The sequence below is a fragment of the Lissotriton helveticus genome, chromosome 5_1 (genome assembly GCF_964261635.1).
Source record: "Lissotriton helveticus chromosome 5_1, aLisHel1.1, whole genome shotgun sequence".
Lineage (NCBI taxonomy): Eukaryota > Metazoa > Chordata > Amphibia > Caudata > Salamandridae > Lissotriton > Lissotriton helveticus.
This window is the reverse complement of record NC_136065.1, coordinates 617541741-617555331: the sequence shown is the minus strand read 5'-3', so window position 1 is coordinate 617555331 and position 13591 is coordinate 617541741. Positions and strand designations below refer to the sequence as shown.

The following is a 13591-nucleotide window of genomic DNA, read 5'->3' as shown; positions in this document are numbered from 1 at the left end:
ACCAACTTCACTAAAAGATGTATTTTCAGGCATACTAAACTTGAATTTCTACCATGTTCCCTGAGTCAGATAGGACTATAAGATGTAATCGCCAGTCTGCCCATTCTAGCCTATGGAGAACAGGTAGCCTTGCAGCAGTGAAAAACAAAATGGAGGGCTATTCACTACCAGGACATGCTACACATATCAAGCCATGTCCTACCTTACACACACAATGCACCTACTATAGGGGTGACTGACATGATGCTAAGGGAAGGTTCAGGGGCTGGGAAGTGTGGGCACTTCACAGCCAAGATGGCAGTTCTGGACTGCACGCAGACACTGCAGTGGCAGGTCTTAGGAACACTTTACAAGCTGCTTCTGTGGGTAGCGCAAACCAGCGCTGCAGGCCCACCAGCAGCATTTGGGTTACGAGCCCTGGGCACACACAGGCCACACTACTAGGGACTAACAGGTAAACCAAATAAGCCAATCAGGGATATACCAATTCACAGTCATATTTTACACAGGGAGCATTTGCGCTGTGGCACTGAATGGCAGTGGCACAGCGCCCAGAGCATCTAATATCAGCAAAAACAGAGGAGACAACAGCGAAAAATGGAATGGAGACCCACGCCAATGGTGCCAGGTCTAACAATCACGCATTAAGGAAACACGCTCAGGGGCTACTCTTTCTCTTTCTTGGCACCCCATCTTTGGAATAAACTTCCACTACACCTTCGAGAATGCACAGTTCATCACAATTTTAGAAAATTATTCAAAACTCAATTATTTTAATCTTTCAAGTTCCTTGCCCTGCATTTTTCTGATCCCCCTGCACCAAGATATCCCTTTGGGGATGATTTATCCGCGTTGCTAAATAAATAAAATGGATCATTGTGGTCAAGTAGTCTCAGGGCATCCTCAACAGTGTGGGTTAGAGCTGTTTCAGTACCATGCCCTGCTCTAAAACCAGATTGGTATTGGTCAAGCAGCTGAAACTTTTCGATGTGATTGTACAGTTGTATGCATATGCATTTCTCGAGAGGTTTAGCTAGAGTCATGATATTGGAAATTGGACGGAAATTGTTGGGATCAGATAGGTCTACATTAGGCTTTTTTGGAATGGGTGAGACTTCTCCTATCTGTAGGCAGTCAGGAATCCTACCCTGTAAGAGAGATTCGCGGATAATCAATGACCAGAGTGGGAGAATGGCAAATCTAAGCTCTTTGAAGAATTTGGCAGGCAATGGATCATAGAAATGATTAGAGGGTTTTAATGACATTATGATTTTCCATAGCTCGACATAGTCAGGTTGTCTTAAGTTGTACCACAAATGCATTATTTTTTAGTGTATGATCTGTGGCTCTGGAGGTCGGAGCACTCTAAGGCTTCCCAGGTCGATGTAATGGGCTGATGCCAATTTTCTGATGCAAGTTGCAGTTTGCGTTTAATCTTTCTGGATTTTTAATTAAGTGTGCAGAGAAGTCCTGATCACGGAAGTGATATCTTGGGAGCAGATTGTTGGTCGGTTGAGTGGTAAATTTGTTGTTTTATGATTTCAAATAGTTTTTTAGATCAATTTTTGCCATTGTCAAGCTGAAACATAAAGGGATTGGCTTTCATGCTGCAGATGTTCATTGTAAGAACTTTTTGCCCTCCTTAACTGTTTGAGGTCTGTTAGGGAAGGAGAGTTTCTCCATGATCTCCCTGTGAGCCTTAGTTTGCGCCGTTCCTCGTTGAGGGAGCTATTGAATCAGGGTTTGGACTGTTTGACCGGTATCCTCTTCAGTTACTTCAGAGCAGCTCTGTCGAATATATTGGTCATGGCATGTATATAGTGTTCAGTGAGGTCATCCAGATTGGTCATTTTATGGGTTGGAGGAAGTAAGTTATTACTAACGGAGGTTAGGTCAATTGTGTTAATGTCTCTCAGATTTCTAGACCACTGTTTGGTCTTATGAGGTTGCCTTTGTCTAGGCAGTACCTTTTCAAGGATGCAAAAAGATTATGTAGTGATCTGACCAGTCATACGGTGATATACTTTCAAGTTGTATCATGTTATCTTTAACTATGATTAAATCAAGGGTGGAGCCCTTGTTGTGGGTGGGTACATTTCAAACCTGGGTGAAGTTTATGTCTGAGAGGAAAGCCTTGAAGCTGCATAGTGAGGAATCAGTTGTATCGTTCCAGTGAAGGTTGAAATCTCTAAGGAAGATATTGGTGGATGGTGTTGCTCTTTGGTTGTATTCAAGGCCAACTCCACATTCCCTGCGCAAGAAGTTGTGAGGTTTAAATCTTAACGTTTGTGATAATGGTAGCCAATTTGTATCTGTAGTCTGTGTTCCCTACCCATTGCAGTTTGTGGTTTTTTACTGGGTTGTGAATGGAGTCAGTTACAACAGTCTAATCAGGCTGCAGCTAGAGAGCTGCTTAGCCCAGTTCTGTCAAGTAGCAGGAATAAAATCTTGCTGGAGCACATTCAGTTGGCTGGATGGGCTGTTGGTACTCCTGTTTATTTGGTAGATGATGGAAAGCGATTGAATATTCTGCTCAGGTTTTTAATTTTTCTGACCATCATTGATGCCACCCCCTTTTTTCTTTTTCCTTTTTTTGTTGAAACATTTCTTAATTGGCTTTTCACATTAATCGTTGTCAAGTTCAAAGTAGTATTGGAATACAAATATATGGAAAATAAGCAACAGTAGCAAGTAATCAACACTCAAGTGCTGAACACGTATACGTGATAGATATCACTTTATTTTAAATCAACATAGGAATGTAGGAACTCTGGTATGCCATTAATCACCATTGCCATTTGTGAAGTGGGTCTCCATGTGCAAGACTGGAAGGATGGCCACCCCTGTCTACCCGGGCTTAATAGACATAGGTTCATCTTTGGTGAATTACTCTATTGTTGCCATCCTGAGACAGTCACATTTTTTATTGACTGTTATATTTGGTCCTAACATGCTATTTTCTCAACTTTGATTCCGTTAGTACTGTAGGAGAACGGATATGGATCTGTGGTATGTTGCCCGGAAAGCAAAGTTTAAGTAGTTTTTAGCAAATTCTATTCTATTTTCGAAATCTGTGTGGCTAGATTCACCAGCAAAGAAAGCAATCAATGGAAAGTAGATGCATCCCTCTCCTTTTAGCAATTTTATGGAAAGTGAAATTTCTGTAGACACACTCAATTTTTTTGTTTTACAGCGAGTTTAGATAAACACAATCGAACCCACACTGGGGAGCGTCCATTCAGCTGTGAATTTTGCGATCAGCGGTTTACAGAGAAAGGCCCTCTTCAGCGACACGTTGCAAGTAGACACCAGGAAGGAAGACCACACTTTTGTCAGATATGTGGGAAAACCTTCAAAGGTAAAGTGCACTCAAACTGTCCTTTCTATCACCTATTACATATGGATCAGTGGATCATATAAACCAGTATTATGCATGTTCTGCATTTGTCACATTGCCCTAATTTGAAGTGGGCCATGTTGTTAGCTCAGAAGCTTTATTTTTTGTTGTTTTTCATGTTGCACATTGTCACTATTCATACTTGCATTAAGAGATGGTTTTGCTCCTGCATGAGACTTTTTACTGTGCAAAGAGTGTGGCAAACATTATTTGTGATTGGTGCCAATCAGGAGGAGGAAGTCATAAACACTACCATTCAACAGAGCAAAGGCGAGCTGTTTTCACTCTCACCTTAAGAAAAGATCTTCTCCTTCAGTGTCAGGATTTATGGTTCTAAAATATGGAGTGAGATACGGATGAGAAATAATGGCTGCGTTTTCTGACCATCCTTACATTCAAGCAGGTAAACAGTTGAGGGGCCATTGAGTTCTGTTTCTTACAGCAGCATCTTCATTGAGCTTTCATGCAGTCTCTGTGCTGTGAGGGCCAAGAAAAATCTAGTTTATTTTATCCTTAGCGATACCTGTGAATAATAAAGATTTCAGTTTGAAGTCCTTAGTGAAGACATTGATCACTTGCAAATCCACTACTAATATGGGCTCTTATAACCTGACCACTGACCTCTCTCTCTCTCTCTCTCTCTCTCTCTCCATTTTATATTGAATAAAGTAAAATCATTTATGTTTATTAGCTCAATTACTTCATTTGCGCCATATTGCTGCAGGGAAAGTAGATGCAAAGGTATTTTCCACATGACATATATATATATATATATATATATATCTGCAGCATGTAGAAAATACCTTGCCATCGACTTTCCCCACTGCTGGATGAATTATTTCCATATCTGCAAAATGGCGTAAATTAAGTAATTTAGCTAATATACATAAATAGTTTTACTTTATTCAAGCTCAGATCAAACATACCAGGTGTTGGAAAAATTTTCATTTCTGCAGGGACATCCAGAACTTTTTGCTGAACCGTGTTTTTGCTGGCGATAGAACTATGCACACTTTACCCCTGCTAACCATTGGTAGACTGCTTGTGCTCGTCCTTTCAACTTGGTAAAATTGGAATACTCCTGTTGTCATATCTAACTTTGCTAAAAGTCTCTACTATATGGACCCAGGCCTTGTAATTTAAATGTCACAAGTGGACTGCAGGGCCAGTTGTGCCATCCATTACAGCAACAATTTAAACATGACTGTGGGCATGCCACTCGTAGCCTGGCTGTGCCATTTTAAAGTGCAAATTCGACCTGTCAAGATAATCTGTATGACCGGCCTAATCCTTACTTTTTAATATGTATACTTCGCCCCTAAGTAGACCGTATTGCTCATAAAGGCATGGTGCATGGTATTTAAATGTAGGACATGTAAATGTTTAATGTCAAACATGTTCATACAGTGAAATCAATCAATCAATCAATCAATCAGGTCATTTGTAGAGCGCACTACTCACCCGTAGGGTCTCAAGGCGCTGGGAGGGGGGGGGTGCCGCTACTGCTCGAACAGCCAGGTCTTGAGCTTCTTCCTGAAGGAGAGGTGGTCTTGGGTCAGGCGAAGATTGGTCGGAAGTGAGTTCCAGGTCTTGGCGGCCAGGTAGGAGAAGTCTTGGCGGCCAGGTAGGAGAAGTTGTTTTCAGTATGCCAGGTTTGGCTGTTTCAGAGATAAACAACTGGGACACAATATTGAATACCAATCCAATATCTTGGGAAAGTTGCTAGCTAGAAAAATAATTAAACAATTACTTTTAATAGTTGCAAAAAATCAATTCACTAGTGAAGTTGGATTTGTTCTAAATCTTATGGAATGGTAACTTTTATTACTCACACAATATTAAATATTACATGTTAAGTTACAAAAATATACATTCAGGTAGATGGGAGTATGTTTGGTGACACTTATGTCAAATTTCCCCCTTAGTCGGTCCTGAACCCTATAATCACTATGCATCATAAAGCATAAGAAATATTTAAATTAGGCTCCATGCTGGAAATCAATGAATATTATATTAGCAGCTTGCTCCTCTCCTTAGTGTTCATGCACCATGTGTTTTTTTTTCATTTAATGGGTATCCAATACTACAAAGGTCACCCACTGCAGTAACAGTCATTGGGAGCAGCAGGGGGTGCGTCTCAAGAACCCTGCTTTCTCCCTGTACGCAGCTCCTGTGCTGGAGCAGGCATTGTGCTTTCTGCTCCTGCTATGATGAGAACAACTTTTCTTATGTTCCTGTGGCGGGAGCAGCTTTGTTTATTGCTCCTTTGTCTGCATTGTCTGCACCCGTCCCACCCCCCCTTTACCCCGCCCCCCAGACAATGGCGACAGTAACTACCCAGCGACTTGTTCTCTACCTTGGTGGATGGGATTCCAGAGGCAGAAAGAGTAGTTGAGCCAGGCCCTGGAGGATGGGATCCCCAGGGCAAAAAAAATCTCGGGGACAGGGGCTCCACACACAATCCTCTCACCACATAGTAAAATAAATAAAGATGTCCCAGACCCTGAGCCACCTGGATGTATAATCATGAAAGTACAGCAGAGTGCCACATGCTAATTTCTTTGTTTTTCTAGGGCGAAAGGTCAAATTGTTACCTATGACTGTTATTGTGATCTTTGGCTTGTTTTGCACATGGTGGCCAGCTCTAGCCACCAGGAGCATGTTCATATGGCCAACTGTCCTCTAAAGTGGAGCACTTCCCAGGGAAGGGTTTTTTTCTTGGGCACCCTGTGCCAACTTTCTCCTTTGTCTGGCTCCTGGTGGAGGCATCTTGCACCAACACCTGCCAGCAAATCACGCTTCTGCCAGCACTCCCAGACCCCGTAGCCTCCTGGCTGTCTTGCAGAGCACATGGGGGGGCAGGTATTCCCCCTACTGGGGGCATAAGGGAGCCAGTGCCACTGGCCATTGAGAGACCCATCCTAGTCCTCGACGTCCGCTTTGACAAGCCCATCTTGCAGGGCTTTAGGTGGCTCCTCTTTCAAGCTCGCCGATCATCTGCTGTCATTACTCCCAGGTCTATGATCATCATCTCTCTCTCTCTCACTCTTTTTCATGGGGTTTTAAGTAGGGTGGAACGTTCTAGATGCCAGGCCCCCCTTGCCAATCCTAGGATGCCTCATCACCCCTTCACTCCTTTTTCCAACCCTCCAGCATGCTGGGGCCATCCAAAATGGCGCCGAAAGTTTTCTCTCAACAGAGCTCCTCTGTGGGCATCCGTTCCACCCCCAACTGACCTCACTACTTCATCCCTTCCCATCTGAACTTCACAGGCGAGCCACTTCTGTGTTGGTTACAGATGTCTCGGCTCCCTCCTTTGTTCAGTGGGCCTTAGCGGACCTAGCCTAGGTGTAGAATGACAGCTAATTCTCAGATGCAGATTTTCCCGGTGACACTTTCCTCTCCTTGAAACTAGATCAATCCCTGTTCCTTTTATGTGGGGAGGTTTTTGTTACCTATGCTGGGGAGCAGATTAAGTACCTTGACCCAGCAGGCGGTACATAGGCATGGAATCTGATTATGAGCTGAGCCAGAGAAATATAACAATTCTTGACATCCCATAAGATGTATATGTGGTGTGTTGGGAACTACATATTCAAACTCTGTGTGCATGTTTTGCTTAAGTGGAATGAAACTGCTCATCTGTTAGAGACATCCAGTCGCAGATTCCCTACCTTTGAATTATCCCCAGGCACCAGACTGGATCTGGAAAATGTTCTTTAGTAGTGCCTATGTGCATCAAGTGACTCCGTAGCAACGTCTTCCACCGGATGTGATGTTGACCGAGTCCATATAAGCCTTCCCCTGACGTCTGTTTCTTCCTTTCAGCGCTTACAACACAGATCCAGAGAATGGTGCCTCTGGGCATTTTTGGCCTAGATTGACATTTTGTCAACAAAACAGTGTGCTTTTTCTGGATGTCTTCAGGGTTCAAATCGTGTGGGTCGTGTGGACAGCAGATGTCGGCCACAGGCCCTCATAGTATTTCTATGTGGTGTCTGGCAAACACCATGACACAGAGGAGTGCAACACCTGTCAACTTCAGCCAAAGGCGTTGGGGAGAAGCTGCATGAAACTCTTGGTAGCACGATTGTTGCAGGCTCCACATCGGTCGCGGTCACCTTCTCATTCCAAAGACCACTAAAGGGCTCGCTCCAGTAGTCCCTCCCGCAAGCATCCTTCGATCTCGTTGTCAAAGGGTAAGTCTCATCATAAGCATTCAAAGTTGCAGCCTTCTCCGACTTCACTGCCTATATGCTGCGTCTGACGCCCCCTCCTATCCTCTGGTTGAGGAGTTGGAGCGAGAGTCTACCTGGGCCTTCCACTATTCCCCGGAGCAGGGGCCACTCTGGACCAAATGAGGGAATATTATCACTTCATTAATGCTATCTTTGGATCTTTGCCTCCCTCTGGTGCACATCTTAGCCCCAAGGAGGCCAGAGGAAACTTGACTGGATCCATGCGTCAGTGAGGACATCTGGATCTGTATTTGGATCCATGTTGGCTCCGGTGTACAGCCCTTCGGGGTTCCCACCTGCAACTACAGTGCCTGATCATCCGGCACTGACTTCGACAGCACCTATCAACGCTACTAGGTCTCACTTTTCCAATGCCGATGCGTCACCATATCGACGCTGGACCGCGTTGGGCAGTTTCAGCGAAGAGGTTCCCTTCTGGCTACATTCCTCCTTCTTTGGTGGATGTGGTCTGTTTAGTGGTGAAGAATGGCTATACCCTACAGCTCCCCAACCACCTACCAGTCCAGAAAAAGTTTAAGAATTGCCTCTTGACAATTGTTTACACTGCAGCAAGTCAAATTGTCTCTGCTTTTGGAAAGCAATCTTATTAGAGCAGTCTCAAGGGAGGATGTACATTCCTGTCTAGTCCTGACATTCAGACTTTACTTTTTGGAGTACTATCCGAAGTTATTTATGATTTGCTCCAAGATTATTCTATTCATAATGATTTTGAACTCCAACATGCAAGTGGATAGCTTCATTACCAAGAAGTATAACAGCCTAATGGTTCTAATCTTCTGTGAATACAGGGGGTCCTGCATTGGGCAAAAAGCTCCAAAAGCATTCCTACAACTCCATCTGCCAGAATATGGTATGCAGCTCTAGGACAATCATGCAAGCACAATCCTGTCCATCCTTGCCCAATTCTGATCTTGGAATGGGAGACAAATGCTCGCAACCTATGAGTAGGATACCACTTTTGCATGTCCAACCCAGTGCTCATAGTCGCCACCAACTCTTCTGTGTAAAGGTGGACAGTGACCAATGCTGGGAACTCTTATTGCCCTGGGCTACAGATCAGGTGTATCCCTGCTAAACGCATGCTTCTAAGCATTGATAGCATTCTACCAGTGGTGAGAAGCAGACTGATGGTCCATGGAGCTCGGAACAGTGCTGAGCCTTTTCCATTCATTATTCAGCCACGAGAAAGCAATATAAGAGATTGTTTTGTTACAGGTAATAGCACATCAACCCAACCACAACTTCACCCAGTAGATAAATACTTATGCAACCCTGGCTTAGGAGACTTTACAATACCTGTATCTAAAGTGTGCTTCTAACTAGACTGAACGAAGTTTCGCAGTTCATCAGACCAGCTGACACTCATGGAGTGTCAGCCATAGCTAAAGGGATAATGTCACTCACTGCTACATTATTCACTGAGCCCAATCTCCATCAGGTGCCTGGGTACACTCCAGCAGGCTAAAGGGGTGTTGGTAGCACCTTCCAGGCATATATTTGTCTTTTGTTTTTAACTGTTTTATATAGCGCGAACTTGACCCGAGACATTGGGTATCAGATCGCTTTACATGAGCACCAGTTTAGTTACAGATGGACACATTCATTTTTGTTAGGCACTGGGATATTAAGTGATTTGCCCAGAATCGCAGGATGTTGAGCGTCTTTGCCGAGACTCGAACCCTGTTCCCCAGCTTCGAGGTCGGCCGCTCTAACCGTAAGGTTACATCCTGTGAAACATATTGTACCTGATTGGGATACTGTAGTGAGGGCTAGGCCTTACTTGCGCACCTTGCTATGTTAGCATAGGCTTATTATAAGTTTAAATGCCATTTTACCTTTTTGCTGCTTTTGCACACGACACTATATGTAACTGTTGTAAGTTAGGCTGCGTGAATTGCTTCACATGGGAATGGCTTGTTTTCAACGTCCCTAGACTTGACTGAATGAAGGTAGTCTTATAGTGCGCAACTTAGCCCAAGGGCATCAAGGCGCCTAACAAATGATATAACATGTCAAATGAGCCGAGTACCAGATTACAAATAGGCCTCTGCGAAAAGCCACGTTTTTAATGCTTTCCTAAAGAGCATGACCGTTGGTTGCGCTTTTAACTCCGGGGTGAGGGTGTTCCACAACTTCGGGGCCAAGAGCGAAAAAGCCCTCCCTCCCCATCTGGCTCTAGAAACCCGGGGGACAGACAAGAGGTTTTTGCTGGAGGAGTGAAGGATTCTGCTGGGAGTGTAAGGGACCAGCAGTGATCTTATGCCTTCTGAGCTTACTCCAAGCAAGGCCCCATGAACCAGGCACATGATTTTAAAAGCGATCCTAGCCTGAATCGGAAGCCAGTGCAATCTCTTCCTAGATAATGTGGCAGAGGAGATACTGGGGACATCAAGAACAAATCTGGCTGCCGCATTTTGGACAACCTGCAAGCGCTGTATCAGGCCTTTATTGATGCCCGCATAGAGCGCATTGCAGTAGTCCAATCTAGATGATACAAGGGCAACCACGATCTGCTTACGGGCTTCTAAGGAAAGATAATGAGTTATTTTCCTCAGAATCCTGATAACGCCACAACAAGTAGAGACAGTTCTGTTTACCTGCTGGTCCATAGTGAGCGAGGTGTCAATCAGCACGCCCAGATTTCGGGCGGATTTCAGGGACAGAGGGCAGGCTCCAAGGGATGGAGGCCACCAGTCGCTTGACAAGATGTCCTGATCTCCACCGAAAACCAGGACCTCTGTTTTCTCTCCGTTCAACTTCAGTGAATTCAGGATCATCCACTGTGAAACTGCCTCCATGCAGTTCCTGAAGTTAAGAGCGGAGGAACTCACCGAGTGGGAGAGAGAGACCATGATTTGGGTGTCGTCAGCATATGACAACACCTCCAACCCGAAAGATCTTACTAACCTGGCGAGTGGGGCCACATAGATGTTAAAAAGCGTGGGGCTCAAGGCCGACCCCTGTGGAACCCCACACTGCACAGGTTTGGCGGGGGACAGGTATTCTCCCAACTTAACCTTCTGCTCCCTCTGATTGAGAAAGGAGGCCAGGAGGCTCAGTGCTGGGCCCTCCACCCCAATCTCCCTAAGGCTAGTTACCAGAATAGAGGGAGACAAGGTGTCGAAAGCTGCTGTCAGGTCGAGCAGGACCAGAAGAGTGGTCTGGCCCCGGTCGACCTTTGTGCGGACTTACAGCTTGACCTTAGTCTGCACAGTGAGTGCTGAAGCCTCCAAGGTTATCAAAACAATGTTCGGTGTTGTTCGAGCTGATCGTCTCATGCACTAGACATAACATGCACGCAGCTGCAGTTGAAATCCTGGCATCTTTAATAACACACTGCATGCATGATTTAGACACTCCGAAAGGAAGGCTGTTTCCAGAGAGACAGAGAGCTATTGCAGATCCTGATGTGATTAACTTCTGTTGATCTTGGAGGTATGGGGTCCCCCTATTCAGGCCTAAGAGACCTTCTATATTTTATAAAACATAGTTCCTAACTAGGGAGGGTGGCATACTAGGTGCTATATACCCTGTTCCCACCATCATTATAATATGATTTCTGCTTTTGTGGAGTTGTAGCAATGCTGATCGTGTTATTTTTAATCATATATCTGCTTATGCTCGCAAAAATACTGCATCTTAGAGCACGGCGTTAAAATAAACATTTTAAACTTTATTGTGTCTTTCTTTACCCATGTTGTGGACTGGTATGAAAATAGTACGAAAGAGTGTTCTTGATTCCCACCATTCCGGAGAGTAACCCAAGTCGCATGTTCTGGGTTGTCTAATCATTGGTACCTTTGCTATAGGACTAAGAGCTAATGTGACACTGATGCTAGTCGGTTAGGGGTTCTAGGTACTGAGGTGAGTTTTTTTGGTCCACCACAATTCACTGATGTCCTGGGTCTCTGTGCACAGTTCTGTGTGTGCGCAGAATCCCTGCAATAATACCCGACACACATTCTGCCATTATGCTCTTGAGGCTTCACCTGGAGTGCTGCAAGATTTGGCCAAGAGGTTATTTGCAAACTTGTGGGGGCATAAGCCACCTGATGCTGCCTTTCTCATCATTTGTTGTGGAATGTATCCACAAGGTGAATAGAAAAGAGCTAGAACCTGAGCTTAGAAAGAAGTTGCCTATTTAGGTGATTCCATTACCATTAGACTCCCTCCCATTATCAACTTCTTTCCACTGACCCCATGGCCATTGAACAAGAAGTTCACACCAAATAGAGTTTATTAAGTTAGATGGCGAGGGAGAGCTGCATGCTTGCAGGGATGAGTTTGTAGTTTGCTAGAGACTTGTGTGTTCAGTACAAGTGTGCAAAACTCTTTATTAACTGCTACACAAGTAGTGACTAGTCCACCACCAAGTCCCTTCACTAAGAGGTCCTTGCAGATAACTGGTTCGCTGCTGAGATGTTGTAAATTCCTTCATTTGGTGAGATGAATCCAGTTCCTTCCATCACATTGGCAAACTCCTTTCTGCACACAAATCACACAGAGAAACACCTTATCAAGCCCAGACACTATTCCCAGAAGGGAGAGTTGCTATCTAAGGGATTTCGCTCCTTGATTCCCTTCTTACTTAACCACACTAGTGTGGGGCCCGTTTCAGAAGATGAGTGAAACATTAAAAGTGGGGTGTTTAAACATTACCTGATCGACATACTACTCAAATCTTGGGGTCTATTACTTGTTCCTGCATGATCACTGCATGGGAAGAGCCTGCTGCCCTCCTCCCCTGTCTCTTGGTACCTATGTGTGCAGGAAGGAATGTTATTAAACTCCAGATAAGGGGATCTTCACAGAGTAGAGCTTATTCAATTTTCAGCCCTCCAAACTTCTGGAAGGTGCAGGTAGGCACAGGAGAGATGGAGTGTGCAGCAGAGCAGTTACCAGCTCAATTTACATCAAATACAATGGCTTGCCAGTCCATCCTCACCCAATGAACACACTCGCAACACACACATCCCAGTCACGATAGTGGCCAAAAGCTCCCAAGTAAGGTAGAATGCACAGACCTTACCAAGAGGGAACTGGTCGGCAACCCCTACATAGATTGATGCTCCCACCAGTCAATCCACCCTAGCCTGGGTAGAGAGCGCAGTAACCACTATCTGTAAAAAGGGATGTAGGTTGCGTGCCCCTTCGACCTCCAAGTCGAGCACTATGGTCAAAATCTATGTAAACCAGGCGATCCTCAGTGGACCTGCAAGATTCTCCTGTATTTTGAGGTAAAATGAAAAACAACAGCATCTTGCAAGATGATCTACAGAGGGCAGGGAACCGCACTCTCCAGAGCCGAAAAGAAAACATTCCCTTCAAGCAGTTTAATTGGTTCTTGCTGTGTCCTTTAGAGGATAATAATTGTTTTTAAAGAAATTATAAAACCTAAAGAAAAGCCATCAAGCACTTGGCTTTTCAGGAAACTTGGGGTTTAGGTTTCAGATCATAAAAATACCATACACTTAGAGTACTATACTTCAAAGTTACCTACCATTATTTCAGGAGATAATCGGAAACCACAGTTAATCTTTTCTAGCATATATTGTATTTTGTAACAACTACTATCTTAACTACCCGTCCCCCATGCATTTAACATCTACCTCTGTGATCTCCATTGTCCCTAGATGTTCTCATATTTCTTAAGGCAGCCCCTCGTATACTTATGGTCAGCATGCACCAGTCCATTCCGGTATATCAACATTCTACGGTCAGCAACAAGTGGCTTCAGGACAGTGTCTCCAGCACCCTATGAGCCACCATTAGGCGGTGATCATGATCTTACTGGCTCAGTGAGTGGGTCCTCAGTCCATATTCACAGAATAATTAGTTTTACCTCTCTGGTCTAGGTAGCTCTTCAGAAGTAATGCAAACATTCACTAACTGCGCCCTAAAACCTTTCCACCCTGGATAACCCCCATATTGTGTG

The 13591-nt window shown here is 44.5% G+C and overlaps 1 protein-coding gene across 2 annotated transcripts in view; it reads left to right on the top strand.

The window, feature by feature from the left end:
- The window catches only part of ZBTB48 (zinc finger and BTB domain containing 48), a 177201-nt gene that overhangs the window by 147335 nt on the left and 16275 nt on the right, over positions 1-13591 (top strand). For both annotated transcript variants that reach the window (XM_078642985.1, XM_078642986.1), the window contains exon 9: positions 3194-3358. In XM_078642985.1, coding sequence (XP_078499111.1) covers positions 3194-3358 — 165 coding nt within the window. The remainder of the gene's footprint in view (positions 1-3193; positions 3359-13591) is intronic.